We start from the raw sequence: 18,881 nt of genomic DNA on the forward strand, positions 1-18,881 counted from the left end.
ATCCTGCACTTGCCCCCATGTGCGGTAGGCGATTGCCCATCTCTAGCTCGCCGCGCTGTCTCTGCGGAGCCGAGAGCTCCCTCTGGCAGAAGTACCTGTCCGCGTTCCCGGTCCGGGGCTGCCCGCAGCGCCCCAGCCTGGCTGCCCTGCCCGCGGACCGAGCGCACCGGCGCGGCCCCAGCGCCCCGCCCGGAGCCGCGGGCAGCTCGGAAGGGGCGGGCTCCGCGCTCTGCCCGCCCTGCTCGGGCGTGTCCCGGCGGGGCTGGCGGGAGGGCGGCTCCGCGGAGCTCGGCTTGCCTTTGCCCGCGCCCAGCCCTGCGCGGGGGGAGCCGTCGCTCCGTCTTTGTGGCCGCGGCTGCGGAGGGCGGCGGTGCTGCGGTTCGCGGGGAGCCGAGCCCCGGCACGGCGGCGGCAGCCATGGGGCTGCAGCCCCTGGAGTTCAGCGACTGCTACCTGGACAGCCCCTGGTTCAGGGAGCGGGTGAGAGCCCACGAGGCCGAGCTGGAGAAGACCAATAAGTTTATCAAGGAGTTGCTGAAGGATGGGAAGAACCTGATCGCCGCGACCAAGAGTGAGTGGCGGGGAGCGGGGGGAGCTGCGGGGGCGGCTGCCCGGCGCCGGGAGCTTTCGCCTCGGAGCCGGCGGCGCTCGCCTTTGTGGCACAGAGCTTCGCACTGGCGTTCTCCAGCCTCTCCCTCGGTGCCCCATCAGCCGCTTGGAGACGCAGGTCCTCTCCAGCCCTTCTAACGCAGGGGAATAAGCGATGGAGGCGGCGGCAGCGCCGGTGACTCCTGTTGCATCTGGCCGGTCCGTGAGGCGGGCCTGGCTGCAGTATTCGGCGGTGCCGAGCCCGGAGCGGCTGCGATGTGCGATCCGAGCCGGCAGGGCTGGTCCCAGGTGCTAGCGGGGAGCTGCAGGCTGAGCGGCTGGGAATCGCCTACTGACCATAGCCATGCCGTGTCTGTGCGTTTGTAGCCTGTGTACAGGCTGCTGGAAAATCCCTCTGCCGAAAGAAGTGTGTTCAGGAATTATCAGACTTGGTTTTGTGGTGACAGAGCTAGTTAGCAGTTCTTTGCCTTTGGCCTCTTAAAACGTGATAATGTTTTGTTAATTTTGTGTATACTCATTGAGTGTATATGTAGTGTATACTGATAGTTTGCTATAATGTGCTTTATGTGGGAATCTTGTTTTTTGCCTTGAATGACCGTGTTGATACATGTTCTTAATGCATTATAGTCATAATATAATTTTTTTTTCCATTTAACTTATGGTAGTGTAGTCCCCTAAATATTTAGTCGGATGATTTGCTATATCAATTATTCAAATAAAACACCAATATGGTGCTCTGGCTCTGTGTTCTCGGAAGTGTACAGCAGCTCAGGTACAGTAAACTTCTGAAGCCAGAAAACCATGCTGTCAGGATGTTTCCATTAAACTGGCAGGGGTTTGGGCAGTGGTTTGAGCAGTGTAGCTGCCTGGATATGGTGAAGTTTTTAAAAACAGAATTAACTTATTTCTGCAAATAAACAAAACGTTATTTTCTAGTTTTGTGTCTGCTAGAAAATGCTATATCAAGTTTCACTTGTTTGTAACTGTTCTTCTTTGGCTGGTTAACATCCAGTTACTGCAAATTATGATCTTAGAGGATTATTCAAGATCTGTGACTTGAAGTGTCAGTATAAATCATCTTAACTTGGAGTGCAAAGTAAAAAAGCGTCCCTAAAATTGGGTAAGAACAGTAGAGGGAAATCATTCCACTTCTCTTCCTCGAGCATCTAGACAGTATTTTGGCAACTGCCCCAAACCCTCAGTTGCTCATGTATGGTTATGTATACAGAACTTAATTTGAAAGCGTGGAGCTGGCTGCGGTGAGGAAAGCCCTAACTCAAATGAGTGTCCTGCCCACAGCTGTGTGTCTCCAGCACACCAGAATCCTGTGCTGGTAATTTGGCTTTGTGTGCAGTGCTCAGCATGCTTTACTGTGTGTGGTGAAAGCCAAGGGAGTCAGTGTGCTGGCCAGAGCCATCTGGCCTGAGAGTGCGTGATGGAATAGTCTGGGCTAGCCCATGAGAAATATTTAGAGAAGCTATCTGAGGTCCTACCTGATGTGCAGGTCTAAGCAATGCCTTCATTTCTGAAATGACAGTCAGAAGGTGTATTCTTGAGTATATTTGCTGTACCTTATTCTAGCAAACAACTGTCCTTCAGCATACTTCTTTGAAAAATAGAAACAGGTTAGACTCTTCCTTCCACATTTCAGGTTTCTGCAGTTGTCTCTCCTCTTAGGAGTGCCCTGAGTGACAGGTTTGAAGCTGAGTTGCCTTTCTCTGGTGCTCATGAAGGAGTGCCACTGTTCAACAGACCTGTAAAGACAAATTGAACCAGAGGGAGCACAAGAAGTTAAAACCCACCAAAACCACAGTGGTTAGGATATTGGTCCTCCTTGTGTTTTCAGAAGAGAACATCAGCATCTAAATTCTTTGAGGAACCTGATTCATTTGCTGTCAGGAAACCAGATGGGATTAGTATTTGTTTCTAAACCCAAGCTTGAGAAGTGGTCTAGACACAATGGTCTATTCATTTCTGTCCAAACTGCATTTTCCACAAAGATAGGCTCACTGTAATCTAGAGAATGTGATAATAAAGCAGGGTGTAGTGAGCTTAGATGACTGCCTCAGACAACAGCTGCTGACAATTTTTAGAAAATTGTTCTAGTGTTTTGAACAAAAAATGTCATCTTAATATTAGCTAAAATATTTCTCTGTTTCTAGAACCAGGTAAAAAAAGAGATTTGCATCTGCTGTAATTGATATGTGAGTGTAATAAGCTTCTCTGAATGGTCTGTAAAATATAAAATGTAGTAGGTGCACTATTGTTCTTGAATTTGTGGAAAATGTGTAATTTGTGGGACTGCAATAGAGACTGCCAGCATTTCTCTCCCTTAGCCCTGCTCCTTATTTCACTTGTGAAGCTGACAGCAAATGTTATGGGGATTCTTTTGTGTGAATAACTGATGCAATTGAATAGATCCCACTTCCTGCCTGACAGAAGGCCTTGTAAGTGACTTTGATGCTGCCTGCACTGGGTTACGTCTTGACAGGTGAAAGCAGATACTGCTGTCACTCCCTCTAATTCACAGGAGCCATCAGTGTCTTGCATGGCAAAACAGTAACATGATGTGGATCCTCTCACTGGCTCCTTTCCATTTGTCCCGTCAGCTCTATGAGATTGTATTTTTCATCTAAAATCCAGAAGAATTGATTTTTGTTAGTACAGGACTATACTGCTTAAAAAAGAACAAAAAAAAAAGAGAATTTGCATTTTCAAACTGTTGAGTGAAGCATACTTCAAGTGTATCTTTACATTTTAAAGTTTCAGTAGTTTCAAGAATGTGATAGAAAGATAAACAAGGGTGACTCAATGCTGTCTGTTTCCTGTGTAATGTTTTGAATCACTGAGTTGTCTAGCTCAAGCTGAATAATGGAAGGATGAATAAACAATAGGTGTCTCTTTCTTTTTTTATGACAGTTAAGTACGTTTAAAAGTAGTACAAAAAGACTTCTTTTTTCCTACTGTTACTGATCAGTTAATACAGGGGGTACATACATATGCTTTTTACAATAGAAATGCCGTATTTTCCAGGGGATTCCAGTTCAGTTAAATAAGTTAGGATCAGTAAAGTTTATAAATAACGTCTGGATTAAGCTAGTTGTACTTCAGTTGAAAGTGAATTTAAAGGTTCCTGATCAGACAATCTGTATTCTGAATCATGAAAGGAACTTAAACGGTTTAGTTCTGAGCTCTTAAAAATCTGCAGTGCAATTTGTTGGAAGCTAGAGAACACACTGGATAAATACTATATACTTATTCTGGATTCTTCTCCCTATGTAGGTGCAGTTCTTGGTCTCTTCACGTGAGTGTGAGATTTTCTGGGGGTTTTTGAAGATATTTTTTTGAAGGCAAGACTTTTTTTGTAAACTCACAGCAGGAGATGCCACTGCTTGTGAGACACCAGGGTGGAGTAGGAAGAGTCAGGAGTATAGGCTTTGGCCATGGGCATCTCACAGGGCTTTGCAAAGGATACTTGTGAGTGCATGCTCACAGCTGTTCCATATGCCTGAAAGCAGGGCCTCCCCATTCTTGGATTTAAGCTCAAATTGGAGCAGAATCCTGTTGGAGGCAACTGTAGTGACTTTGTAATGGGCTGGTGAAAACAGAAGATGGATGGATTTGGTGCAGTGGGCATCCTGGCTACCCAGTGCAGCTCAGTGTACTCAGGCTTCTAGTGACTGGTTTTTATTGCTGTTTTCATTGTGGGTTTTTCATAGAAGAGTTATTTCTTGCACTCTTCCAGACCGAATACAGAATTGAATCCAAGTTTATTTTATGTGTAGAAGGGGTCTGTTGGAATAGAGGGAATTACTGATAATTGTTATTGGAGAATGCTGGTTTAAGGAGTATTTCTGCATTTGTGAGGAAAGAAAAAAAGTGAATAGGTCTCTTTTCTTTCCTCTTTGAAATGTTTTTTAGTTTTTCAACAAGAAGTAAAGGAGACAGGACATTGTATTGGAAATGGGAATAAAGCCATTCCAATCCCATCTCCAACCTAGTAGAATAGACTGAGTCTTTGTTTTAACAAAGATGACTGAAAAACCTAATCCAGTCCCAAGTCCCAGTTTGATGTCTGAGTTGTCCAAACCCATGTTCTTTTTCTTGGCCAGTTCTCTCAGTGTGTGATGGTGGTTGACCTTTCAGACACTGGTCTAGGTTAGGTTTTGGTCTGACCTGGTGTATATGTATTATGTAAATGTAAAGGCTGTGGAAATCTGCATAATAACAGCATATAAAAGCCTCTCAGATCGCTTGAGCCATGGTGCTTTTTTATCTTAAGCACTAATTGCCCATTTTTTAAAGCTTTCCTCAGTATAATCTGCAGTTATGAAACCATGTACAATGTGTGCCAGCTCTCAAAGTCCTAGGAATTTTCTGCAACAAAAATGTTCTACTCTCATTCCAGTACATGTCAAAGAAGTAAGATAAAACCTCTAATGTAGGCCTTATTAATAACTTCTACAGAAGGAATGAATGTTCACTAAAGGTAGAATCCAAAGATTGAATAAAAACTTAATGCATTCTTATTTAAGGGGCAAGGGGGGAATATTGCAGGAGGGTCTTAGATGAACTTGTGTGCAAAGTTTCCTGAGTCAACTGTGGTTAGTTAGGACTCTAGATTTCACTAATTTGCCTTGAATTCAGTGAGACCTCTGAATTAATAAATCTTTACCTTTAACATTTTAGAAAGCTATTTTATTTTTCAATTTGTAGCTCAAACCCAAGCTTTAATTCTATGGTAAGGCATGCTTTAGGTGTGTTAACCATAAGCAAATCAATGCTGTATGTTAACACTCAGAGATTTAAATTTGAAATATACTCTACTAGGGCCAAGTTAGATAAAAATTACTGCCAGGGCAGCACTAGATCCTGTATTGCAAAGGCTACTGAGGTGTATATTCCTTTAAAGAACCCCAACTTTCTATTGAAATTGTTTCCATTATTGAGCTCATTAGAAAACTAAGGCAAACAGGTACTTTGAGGCCTGTCTGATAGAGCTTTCCCTTAAGAAAGAGCTGCTGATAATAACATAATAGAATGTTGCTTTTCCCTTCCCTTCAAGATAATTGCTACAACTGGGGCCTAATTAACTATGACAGTTTTTTTTTCTTTTCTCCTTGTAGATAAAGTTGCTTCTGTACAAGAACCAGGGAAATGCTTACTTTTAAGAAAGTACTCTAAAGAACATTTTGTTTAGCTCCACCCCAAGTAGAGCATTCGTTACTGTGTCAGTGGCTATAAAAAGTGTCAGACTCATTCTGTGGAGGATGCCAGTTTGTCAGCTTGAATCTCGTCTCTTCAGCTTGAATTACTAACTAGCTCCATTACTGTCTTTGTCCTGTAGATGTTTCACTGTTCATTTTTTTTTCTGTATTAAAAGCAGAGTGTTGTGCTAGTGAACTTCTGTGATATCAGAAAATATGAAATGTCATGGTTTTACAGGGATTTTCTCAATGCTGAGAGATGTGACAAACTGTCATTAAATGAAGTGATTTTATCTTTTAATAATTTCAGGAAAACACATCATTTTTCAGCTTCAGGTAAAATGTGTAAGTCGTGTTTAAAGAGAACATCAGTGATAAGTGTAATTGTCATTCTTCAGGACAAAACCCATAGAAATAACTTTATAATTTTTAGAGAAGTTGTCTGGTAGATCATGCTGAGAAAGTTTTTTTCCTTGATTTTTTTTCTTTTTTTTTTTAATGACAGGACTTTTAGAAACGTAATTTTAGAATTATATGGAATCGCAGTCCATCTTAAGGAGTTGTGAAAAAGAGTGGATGTGCCCCACAGGCTGTGAAGTGCCAACACCTGCTTGCAATTAAGAAAAACAGGCCCACTGCTAAGGCTGTAGGTGTGTGCTGTTCCTGAAATTATCCTGTGCTTGCCGGCTCTGTATTGCAAAAATGTTGCAAATTTTAACAAGTTGACCTTATGATACTGATAATGCTTTTCAAGTCCAGTCGAAAATAACTTGGTAATAAATAACTTTATTGAAGCAGAATGTCTCTTTTGGACTAGCACAGACATTTTCCCAAGGGGGCAGGAAGGAGAGGGCTACAGTGATATTTTTTTTTGGGGAGTAGCACCCAGGCTGGGTGCTCTGCCCTTGCTTTAGACAGGGAGCACGTGGAAACATGTTTGGAATGGCATTGAAGAGCTGCATCCCAGTACTTGTCTCCTCCTTCCCAGCTGTTTTGTAACATTACATAATTAATGTAAAAAGTTTACATTCACTGTAGTGTTTTTTTTAACTAAGCCAATTTCAGTCACTGCTGCAACACTTAGCACATTAACCTAAAAACCAGAGGCTTGGCTGTTTTAGAGAGAGAGTTCACAGCGTGTGAATCTTGGCAATAGGCATAATGTTTTGATAGTGTGGATTGTGGCTTCTTGAGATAATTTTTATGATTTGCTTATATCTGATGAGGTTTCCTTTTGAGTCTGATGCCACTTTTCTGAGTTTTGAGACCAGATTTACTGTTGTTCTGTGACGGCTGTCCTTAAGATGTCACAATATGATCAGTGTTTTGGTTATCTTTTTAAAAGTCTTCAAGTTTTTGAGTTAGCTAATTAAGACGCTTGGAGCAGTTGAATGCTTTCTGGAATAGCTAGTGGATGTAAAATACATGATCAAATAAACTTGAGCACATATTGGCAGAATAACTTAAGAAACTACTGTTCAGGGAATTTAACGTCTCTCTGCTGGTGGTTGCTGCCACCCACTGTAGCTGTCAGTCTCAATCAGCACCCAAAATCTGCCTTGTTGCTAAGTCAAACCCATCTTCCTTTCCAAGTTTAAACTCAGCCATGGGTTTTGCAATGAGCTGAAGCAGGCACATGTGCTCCATCCCAGCAGCTCCTGTGGAGATTGTTTTCCTCTGGGTGTGACTTGGATAGAGATAGGGCAATAGTTTATGATGCCCCATATTATACATCTGGGATAGATGTATGCCTTCTGTCCAAAGGACATGTTTTGATATTACACTGGGAAATAAGATACTGAAAATGCAAGTCTGTTGGCCTAGTTTAGACTAGCCTTCAATTCTTTTTCTAAACAGGTATTTTGGGCTGTTTTCAACAGACAGCCTCAACATCATGTTGTTTTTCCATACCTACTTGTAACTATGGATGGAGCTTCTTGCAAATACTATGTTCTTTGTCTTTTACTCCTTCTGCTTTGGTTTTGTTTCTTCCCTTTGTTGTTCTTTTCCATCCTGTGTGTTTGCTCATCTTTCAGGATAAAAATAGAAAGAAAACATCCAGGCCCTCAGAAGCGACATGGCCGTCACAGGCCAAGGCCAAATCAGAAGTTCCTGTAAATCATTCATGCTAGGCTTGTCCTCTGTGGGAAAGGAGCAGCGTGAGGGGAACAATTATCTACAGGGATGGAAAATCAGTGTTATTAAACAGATTGTGGTTTTACTACAGCCCAGACCTTTGAATAAAACTCCTGTTGTTGCCTCTTTAAAAGGGAGGACTGGGCAGGTGGAGGTTATTGGCTGAATAGGTAGGTCAGAGAGGGGCTTTGTCTCTCAGTAGATGTGGTTGTTACAGCTTCCCTGGGTTCTTGTCAGCTTTTGTATGTGCACCTGGCTGGTTGGGACTGCATGTCCTTGAGGAGGAAAAACAATGCTTTGTTTAATTTGGCAGGGAAAATTGAGTATCTAGGATGAAACTGAGCAGGGCTGCGTACCAGAGTTGGGCCTTGAAGGACATTGTGGTGTGTGGTGTCCAGGAATAGGTTCTCAGCCACTGTGTTGCTGGTGAATGGTTTTTAGCTTTGAGATTTTTCCACTTCCTTCATTTGGCTGGAGCATGGGGGCTTAGAAATGATGAATAGATTAATGGTGAGGAGGATGAAGTTTGTCACATATCAGGTGTTTAAGCCTTAAGAAAAATCGGACTGTAATGTATCTAACCTCAAAAATTGGGTTGTTTTCCCAAGCAGAGAGAGAACATCTTACTTTTGTTCGGTTGGTTTAATCTGTGATTTTGTCAGTCATTAGAGCTGCTTTCTTTGAAAAAGAATCATATTTGAATGTAGGTATGTTGGAACAAAAAAAAATAGGTATAAGGAAACTTGTAGCAGTTTTAAGTGAAAATATAATTGCTCAGAATCTGCTTACTCAAAAGAAATCCTACTATCTTGCAAACAGGTGAAGGGAGTAGGCTTCCAGGTCACAGAGGACCTGAGACAAACTTGTCAAAATACCATTTTGACAGTGGGTCGCAGTTCTTAGAAATCTGTCATAGGGCTGAGCTTGCAGTTTATGTGGATTAACAGGCTGTGAGTGCTACATAGTGTCAGCCTTTGAAGCACATCAGTGCTCTGAGAGCAAAGCAGTGGAAATTGTCCATACCTTTTTCCTGTTAAAATATCAGGTTGTAAGCTGTCTCTCTTGGGGAGGCCTGGACCGACTGGCAAACTCAGTCACGAGCTAAAGGACTGTTTCTCCAAAGCTTTTGTCTGTTCAACTCCTCAGCCTGTGAGCTTTTCAGGAACAAAGCTGACTTTGTCCAGTCTGCTCTTAAGCACTTGCTCTGTGGTAATATTACTGTTCTTTTATTGTGCTTCATTTTATGCTTTCAGTCATTTCAAAATGCGTAGTTTCAGATTTCTGTTGTGCCTCTTCCTTGCTGTTCCCTTGCTCCAGGGGATTCAGCATCTTTGCTAAAAGAAATCAAACTACTTGGAATTATTGCCTTTTTTTAAATTTTATTTACAGTTTTAGAAGTGTCATAGCTTAGCCCCAGCCAACAACCAAGAATCACACAGTCACTTGCTCACTCCCTCAGCCAATGGGATCAGGGAAAAAACTGGAAGGGTAAAAGCCAGAAAACTCCTGGGTTGAGATAAAGACAGTTCAACAGGGAAAGCAAAAGCCATGCTCATAAATGAAGCCCAACAAGTAATGAATTCACTGCTTCCCATGGGCAGGCAGGTGTTCAGCCATTTCCAGGAGAGCAGGGCCCCATCATGTGTAAGGGTTACTTGGGAAGACAAATGCCATTACTCAAAATGTTCCCCCACTTCCTTCTTCTCCCCACTTTATGGATTGAGCATGACATCATAGGCTATGGAAATTCCTGCTTATCCAACATGATTTCCTTTTATGACAAGGTAACACAGCCAGTTGATCGGGAGAAGTCAACTGATGTAAACTTCTTGGATTTCAGTAAAGCTTTGGATACTGTGTTTTGCATGATCCTTCTGAACACGTTGGATACGCACAGGATTGTCCTGCTCTGCTCTGCACTGGAGCAGCCTCACCTCGAGTGCTGGAGGCAGTTTTGGGCACCACAGTATAAAAATGCCATTAAGCTATTGGAGAGCATCCAAAGGAGGGCAACAAAGAGGGTGAAGGGCCTTGAGGGGAAGCTGTGTGAAGAGTGCTGAGGTCCCTTGGTCTGATCAGCCTGGAGAAGAAGAGACTGAGGGGAGACCTCACTGCAGCTACAAGTTCTTCGTGAGTGGAAGAGGAGTGGCAGACACTGGTCTCTTCTCTGTGGTGGTGAGTGACAGGACCTAAGGGAATGGCCTGAAGTGTCAGGGGAGGTTTAGGTTTAGTATCACAAAAGAGTTCTTTCCCCAGGGGATGGTTGGGCACTTGAACAGACTCCCCAGAGAAGTGGTCACAGCACCAATCTGACAGAGTTCAAGAGGCATTTGGACAATACTCTCAGGCACATGGTGTGACTCTTGGGGATGTCCTGAGCAGGGCCAGGAGTTGGACTCAGTGATGCATGTGGGTCCCTTCCAGATCAACTTATTCTGTGTAATATCTCTTCAGTCATTTGAGGTCACTTGTCCTAGCTGTGTCTCATCCCAACCTCCCATGCAGCCCCAGTCTCCTTGCTAGTGTGGCTGTACAAAAAGTAGAAGAGGCTTTGGCTCTTTGTAAGCCCTGCTCAGCAATAACAAAAACATCCCTATTACTGTGTCACTGTTTGTTCAGCACAAATCCAAAACTCAGCCCCATACCAGCCACTATGAAGAAAATTTATTCTAGCCCAGCCAAAACCAGCACAAGAAGTAGAAGAATCTCATGCTGAAAAGAAATGCTCCTCTCTCCCATGGCTATTTTTATTTTGTTTCACAAAACACATCTAAGTGTCTTTCAACACCAGTACTGCTTGTCCCATGGTGTTCTGTAGGGTTGCACCTCAGGGGGAAGGCTGCCATCCTGAGGGGTAGGGAACAAGCTAGTCAAGCATGGAAATTTATTGTTGCCACTTGTGTCTCTCCTCTCACTGCCGTTTTTTGCAATGTTTTCTGAAGGAATGGTTCTAAGCCCGGGCATGCAGCTCAAGTTTTTGTGCAGTTAGTATAATGAACCAAGGAAATATTTGTGTGGCATCCTTGAATGCCAAGTGTAGAACTTGGCCCTCTATTTTAGGTCAGCTTTGCTGAGGGCCTATAGCAAAACTGAAGGAGATTGGAGCCCAGTGAGCCAAATAGTGTAACCTGCTCTGAGGATATTGCTGACTAGAAATGCCCTTTGAGGGGGCTGAGAGCTGAAAACAAGCAGATGGAAGATCTGTGAGAAAGGTTGTGTGTAATTGACCTATCAGAGAATTTTACTGTGTGTATACAAATATTACACAGTACATGTAGTGTGTGATATCCAAGATGCAAATATTATTTGCAAAGTGTAGCTTTTAGACTCCACAGAAGTGATTCTTTGGGTTCACTTACATAATAATTCCATTTCTCTTCCTGCCTCCATCTTGTATATCTGTAATTAGTACTTTTCTTAGGTGTGAATTCCACTTCTTTAATTTACAAAAATACTGTATATTTTGGTGCAACATAATTTGTGTTGTATATAGGGCACTTTGTTTTTTTAATTACTGCAAATAGGTTGCTGTCAGTCCTGAGGATCTTTCTATAGTGGACAGGGTTCATGTCTGTAAGGTTAATTGTCCTTTCATACACATGAATTATTTTATGGTATGAACAAAAAACCAAGCTGTATCTGGAGAAGTGACTTTGTGAGCAACCTTGGGCAAATCCTTCACTTGTTTATATCTTTCTAATTCTGTCACTATTTAAGCTATTGCTTCAAATTTGTGGTTATCTATTAAGCATTTAATGAATATTGAAATGTCACAGAGAAGTGTTGTGTATCAGTCGTTTCTGCATTAGGGGAGACTGCATCTACTGCTCTTTTCTGTAGTCATTATTTGAACTGAGCAGTAGCTATAAACTTTTTTTTTTATCCTCTTGAAGTAAATTAGCTTAATATAGAATCTGAGAGGAGAATGTTCCATATTCTCCTACAGTCATGTGGTGGACATCTCAGTACAGAGGGCACTATGAGCTCAGAAAGCAGCTGTTCTGCTCTTGCCATGCAAATTATTCCAGTGGAAATTTCAGTCAGCAGTTTGGCTTTTCTAAGGTTGGTAGCATTTCATAATTCAGGTTTTTTATAGAAAGTATCCAGATGTAAAGAAAACCAGGTATGCCAGCCTTGCTATAACACTTCATGGATGTACTGAATTCCACCTCAGATTTGTAAAGTTATCTGAGGAGGGTTTTTTCCCCCCATTGTACCTTTATTTTGTAGCTTTTGAAAGGAAGCTGTTTACAAGGAAGCTGGCTTTCATACCTTGTTGGGTATTAGTTTGGCATAATTCCATTTAAAAATGGAATTAGGAATTAAGATGTCAGTCAAGAAAAGTAGCAGTGTTTTTTGGATGGAGGAAGCAACTGGACCATATAAGCAATTAATCTGGTACTGCCTCCCCCACCACTTCTCTCTGGTACAGAGAAAGGTTTCTCTAACCTTTGTGTTTGTAAGCAACATGTGACCAAAACAAATAATCAAAGCTGCTCCTGAAACAAAAGCTTCTGATACCACGAAAATGTCAAATAACTCCCAAGTAATTCTATCAACATTTATTTCAATTTCAGTCCTTTTATAAATAAAGCTTTCTGTATGTGCTTTCCATTCCTGTGGTGATAGCTATGGTTTGATTGCTTTTAGAATCTTGAAGACTTGTGAGCAGATAAAAGAGATTGTATGCTTTTGATGTATCAGGTTTGATAGCAAAGCCTTGTTAAGAGAATTTATCTTTAAAGAGTGTTATCTTTTGAATAAGGATGCTCTTCTTCATAGAATTTTCTTCTCCTGAAGCCCTTTCTTTCAGTTTCTATTTTAACTGTAGAATATTTCCATATTTAATGGTGGTCTGGAGGTGATCTCACATATCATGAGGACATGATTGAATGGCCTTATTGGAGCATTGCTTCCTAGACACTATTATTAGTGTAGTAGCCGAGAGAGATATGAGCAGCTGCTGAGTTTTGTTCTGAGTGCCTGGATGGGTGTGTTGGGGTGGCATTCCCAGTGACAAGCAGAGACACTGGGGGATGCCAGGAAGCAATTTTGATTGGAAGATAGTTGTCATGAGCTCAGTGGTTTGTGATTCTGTCTCTTCTCTCTGTCTCCCTTCTGAGAGGTCTTAGTGATGACTTTTCAGATGATTCTTGCCATAGCCATCAGAAATTGCTGCTGCCTTCACCTTGTTTGATGTCTTTAGCTGCCTGTTGTGGTGAACATTTATACAGCAAACTTGTGTGCATGCTCTAGTTTGAGTATTAAGGATGAACAGAAAAGGTGAAATAGGCATGAGTGTTAGCACGTGATACCATGGAGACATGCTTGTAATTCCTAAGAGATTTTGGGATAGAGCTCTAGGACAGAGCAATGGCTGAATCGAGGCCTCTTTGAAGTAGGTACCTCTAGTGTTGCCAAATGTCAGTTGAATTTTCAGTCACAGCTAAGCAATAAGAGAGGGAGAAGACAGGTCTTTTGTAGCTCTATAAAATAGCAGATGGAATACACTGAAGTCAGTAATTAGTAATGTCACAGGAAGACAGCATGTCACTTCTCTTCTGAGGAGGGGTGTGGTGGGGTTGCTTTTTTTAAGACACTTGCTTATTCCCAGTTGCTTTGCTTCCAGAGAGAGACTCATTATTATGCTCTGTAGTGCAGTTTGCCTCAGCCTTTTTCAGGTGAAGGATTTTCCAACCTTTTCCAGGAAAAAAAATCATACTGTTTTGTACAACATTGTAATATTGCTGTGCTAGCATTCATTTATTGAGCATTGAGTGAATTTGTTTATTTGTTTTCTTTTTCCCTTGTGTTTTTGTTTGCTTAAACCTGTTGGATTTGATTTCTGGCAGCCACTTTTCTCTAATTGCCTGTTGATACTTTGTGGACTTCTCATGGTTTTTGGATCAAAGCCCATGGGAATGTTTTATTGGTATGTGCAGTATAGGGAGCTGAGAATTCCTTGGTGTCATAAACAGTTCCATTAATTTTGTTTGTTTTCTTAAGTTATAATGATGTTTGTCTGTTAGCTGGTTTAATGTTTGTTTTCGTTTCAGGAAGATACATAGTTACTGTTCTAAGTGGGTAATGAATGTGAATAGAGGGAATTGAGAGTTGTTGTCTCCCAGCAAAATTAAGCATGTCTGTCTGGCAATGACTAATTCTTCTGCATACTCTTAGTGATACCAGATACTTAAGAATTCAAGTCAAAGGGAAATTCCTTGGTTTGCTCTTTACTCCTGCAGTGAACATCTTGGTGTGGTTGGGATTCTTAATAGCATGAAGCTCCTTACTTGGGGTTGCCACTAGAAAAACCCAGGAGTAGGATCTGTGTGCAGGAAATGTCATAAGGGCAATTAAATTTGAGGTTATTTACTTATGATCAGCCAAGTCCTAACCCATTTTAAAGTCTTGGTAATGGTTTCCTGTGTTCTGTTTGTAGCATTAGGTTTTTTTGTCAGGTGAAGTATGTGCACTTTAAAACACATTAATATGAGATTAGTCTTAAACAAACAAACCTCTTAACCTATATAGCACTTAAAAATCTGAAGTGTGTAAACCATTTTAGATGGGAGCCTTTCAACATCCTGTGCAGTAGGTTGGGCTGTGGTTCTGTTTACGGATGGGTGAAGTGAGAGGCCAAGTGATTAGATAGGATTGCACATCAAGACCTCACTGGAGATGGAGTTAGTTATTAGGAGGCCCTGGCATTTAACCTTATTACCCATGCATTAGCATATTTTGTTTTGTAAGACAGCTTGGAGACATTGGGATTGTGCCCTGAATCGTGTGAGAGTTTCAGGCTACCCACTGAATTCCCTGACCAGTTATCAGACCTGTTTTGGTGTGGGTCCTTGCAGTTTTGAAGATGATGAGTTGGATTTTAAATGCTCAGTTTTGTTGTGCAGTCATGTTAAATGACCAGCGAGGTGGTGAATCCATCTGTTTGAGTTTTTGTACTTTCTGGAATATGAAGGATATGAAACTCTGCTTGCCTTGGTGCTCTGATAGAATTGGGAATGTTCTGGCTTGTGCTGAGTGGAATTGCACCCCAAATCCAGCAGTTGGTTCCAGAACTACATCCAGTCAGGCAACAATCTACAGACAGCCCACTAGTCACCGTACAGTGGCTTTGGCTTATCCAAACCTCACCTTGTGCCTAGCAGCCCATTCAGGCTGAAGGTGCAGGTGGCTGTGCCACCCTGTGCCATGCTGGCAGTGTCCCTTGCCTTAGTGCTGCCTCCCTGCTGTTCCTTGCTGCAGCCTGCCCCACACAGGGCCAGAGCCAGCTGCACCCTTTGAAGCTTCCTGCCAGTTTTGACTGCCTTTTCTCCTTTTCCTATCAGTGACCCTACCCAGTTCAGTCTCTGCCCTAACAGACCATTACTACTGACAGCAGTCCTAAATTTAGCCCCAAATTGTTCCTTCTGAACCTATCCTTAGTCCTAATTTGGTGATTGCAGCCTTTAGCAGATACAAGCCAAGAAAGGAAATTTTTCCTGCCGATGCTAACATCTCTCATCATCTGGCAAACCTCTGCTGAACCCAGCAATGAGTATTCCTGCTGGCTGCTACCCAGCCCTAAAAGTAATTCACTGAATTTTTGGATTCTTCTCTTTCTGTCTGTTGACAGTGGTAACTAATAACAAGGAAAAAAAAATATCTGAAAGCTCTGCAAGTGAATTGTAGCTCAAGTCTTACCCTAACACAAAGCAGGTGGCTCCCACTGAACTGCTAAATGAGGCATAAACTAAATCTTGCTTGGTTCCATTGTTTTACATTGATTAATTATGGACAAATGTCTTAGAGTAGCGTGAATCTTTGGAAACCAGGAGTGAAGATTACAAAATGTTCATAAGACTAGTGTGAGGTTTTATTTAAACCAGTGGGAAAGAAGATGAGAAATTGAGAATCAGAAAGGAACTGGGGTTTTTCATGGGCAGCAGTCAGCAAGCCAGCTTAATTGTGAGTTGCCACTAGTCACAAAGTTTTCAAATTTTAAGCTATTTTTGTATTAGTAATTTTGCTTGCCTTATAAAGCATTTAAAAAATCTCTGTTACTAATAAGGACAAGAGGATGGTTGTGCTTTGAGTTGACATCAGACCAAGAACACAAGCAGACTGTTTGTGCAGAGGTTCCCATTTCCAGATGCCTCCTGTGGAATTGAGACATATCAGGGGAAGATTCCTCCCCTCCTTCCCATAACCATACATGAGAAAAAAAATGGGGGTGCTTTTCATTTTCCTTTGTATCCATATAGCTGATTTTGTGTGAACAATTTGTCTCATCTGTCTTGATGACACTTTGTTTAAAGTTTTAAATGCAGAAGGATTAGATAATGGTTTTATATATCTTTCCCTGAGAGAAATTAATTTTTGTGGGGAAACTCTTCATCATCTATTTACCACTCTCAGTTCTATATAATCTGCACAACTGTGAGCACTGTTCAAAACTTAGTGTACTACCTTTGTCTGAGAGTCCTGCACTGGTCTTTGGTATGTTTTACTTTGTTTTGGTATAAGTTGCTATGATGTAGAAATAGGGAGGATCAGCTTGTGATACTCTGGTTTTATTGAGCATCTGTTACTGCTAACTCTATACTGTAAATAAATTTAAGATAAATCACTTGTTTTGACAGAGTGGGCTGTGCTGGAGAAAAGCCACGATATTTTGCTGTGGGTTTTGGCTGCAGGAACAGACAGATCTTCTCAAAGGAGTTAATCTGATCTTAGTTCTATTTTTCTTTTAGAGGTCTCTTTCTCATAAGACTTCTGTCTGTACATACATTATTACATATTTGTACATATATTAGTACAAGTTGCAGTTCCAGCTTTAAATGTGCCTCAAAAGAAGATGAAAAAAGAAACAACTGTTTGACAGTACTGATGGCCTCTGTTCACCTGGACACGTTTGTATTCAGAGTCTTGCACATACCAGGTGCAAAGCTGTGATGGTAGAAGGTATGTCCTGCTGGAGCTGCCAGAGGAAAATCTAAGGATGTTTTGCAGCACTGAGGCTGGGGTTTGATATTCTCTCTTGCTGCCAGTGCAACCTCCCTAATCCCTGGTTAATACAAATTGTGTAAGGTCCAGAGCCTGTCTGTGAGACTTTGTCCTGTGCTGAAGGTTTTTGGGCAAAGTCTGAGGCACTGCAACTCCCTCCTGTTGGCTCTCCTGTGCCCTTGCAGAACATTTGCTTTCCCTGCCTGCTCTGCCTCTACCCCTGGAAGATGCAGCTGTCATTTCTGTTTAAACAATTATTTGTATAATCTCTGTACACTGAAGCAAAGGAGTTGAGTTATAAGTTATTGCAGAACTTCTATTGTAAGGCATCTGAGTAAAGTGGATGTTGTGCTTTCTTTTTTTGCTTTCCACTGTACTGGACACTTGCTTAATCAGATGGGCCAACATGCCTCCCCTTGGATAATTTTCCTTGTATTCTTAAATTAGACATTTCTGCTTGAAACACTGCCTGAACATTTAGTTTTTTTGTATGGGTGTTTCTGCAGGAAAATTGTATTGTCAATATGAGTTACATTTCTGTTGTATTCCCATGAGCTAATAGTGGTACTTGTGTATGTGCTTGTGTGTTGCATCCTGGTACTTGTGTACCATTCACTCATGACAGGAAATGAGGGGAAGAAACACCCATGAACTAGAAAAACTTGTAATTCAGTCCATATACTTTCTTTGATATGCTGTCCCTTCCTAGACAGGGTTTGCTGTTTGAATTGCAGGATTTAAAGTTGAGGGCAGGATAGCCCAAAGCACTCTGTCAAACTAACACAGAAGCTTTCATAATTAGTACAATTAAAACCAGTATAATTTCTCTAGCAGTCATCATGTAGGAAGCAAACCTCATTCATTTGATTGTAAACATGGCAGGCAGTATTTCTTACACATTGTGGGTCACTGAATTCCTGACAGTCCTCACAGAGGCTTGCTAGACTGAGATTATTTATGTGGAGTAATTTATTGGGCAAAACTGTCAGCAGAACGACAAGTCTCAGTTGAGCTGGATGAGATTTGTTATACACCATGGCCTCCACTAGGGCTTTGGCAAGTGCACCTTTCCTGAATAATGTGAAAGACCTTGTCAAGCTGCTCTGATAATTAGATTTGACATAGCTAATACCTGAAATACAGGCAGGACAGTCATGTGGCCAAATCATGGCTTGTCAGCACTGAATGTGTTTGTATTGAGTTGCCTGTGTTGTTTTTGGGAAAGGAGCATTGCACAAAGAACATCGAGAAAAAATGTGTAGATGCTTCATCCATTCTGTGCTGAAATAAAAGGTTATAGTTTTACTATGCCAAATGGATATTTATATATTTAATTAAAGCATAAGGGTTTTCCTTGCTTGATAGGAAGAGACTGGGAGATGTACAAACATTGTAAAATACTTCAAACAGGTTAATTCTGAGTATCTGGTAGTCACAGGATGAGCTTATGTTGTCAATCCTTCCTAGTGCTGAGGAACAGCAACATTTAACCATGTATCTCTTTAATACTGACCTTGTGTTTCCTCTCTTTTTTTTTTTCAAATGGATTATAATGTTGGATTAAGTAAGACTGTCATGCAATGTATTAGGTGCTGCTGTTGCTTTCTTTAATGACAGGGGAGGGATGCAATTTAGTGAAAGAAGCCAACTAAAGCCTAAGTGTGCAGAAGTGTCCTTGTGCTTGATTGCTGAAATTGCAGATAACATGACCAAGATCACCCAACTATTGCATTTGATGGAAGGATCCTTTCAGCAACCTGAGATCTCCATGGGCATAATTTCTGCAGAATAAATATACAGTGTGCAAATGCTGACTTTTAAGTGTAAGAAAAAGTACAATTGTTTTCTGTTCCCTTAATGCCTTTCTGCGTTCTTGAGACCAAAATGTGCTCATCTATATTAAGAAATGAAAATATATTTAGCTTG

At 41.5% G+C, this 18,881-nt stretch overlaps 1 protein-coding gene across 3 annotated transcripts in view; it reads left to right on the forward strand.

The window, feature by feature from the left end:
- Window positions 1–261: 261 nt before the first annotated feature.
- Window positions 262–18,881, forward strand: part of ARHGAP10 (Rho GTPase activating protein 10) — a 137,425-nt gene continuing 118,805 nt past the window's right edge. For all 3 annotated transcript variants that reach the window (XM_085058217.1, XM_085058220.1, XM_085058218.1), the window contains exon 1: window positions 262–571. In XM_085058217.1, coding sequence (XP_084914343.1) covers window positions 418–571 — 154 coding nt within the window. In that variant the 5' untranslated portion in view covers window positions 262–417. The remainder of the gene's footprint in view (window positions 572–18,881) is intronic.

Source organism: Lichenostomus cassidix, chromosome 4, assembly GCF_008360975.1.
Source record: "Lichenostomus cassidix isolate B80296 chromosome 4, HeHo_3.0, whole genome shotgun sequence".
Taxonomy (NCBI): domain Eukaryota; kingdom Metazoa; phylum Chordata; class Aves; order Passeriformes; family Meliphagidae; genus Lichenostomus; species Lichenostomus cassidix.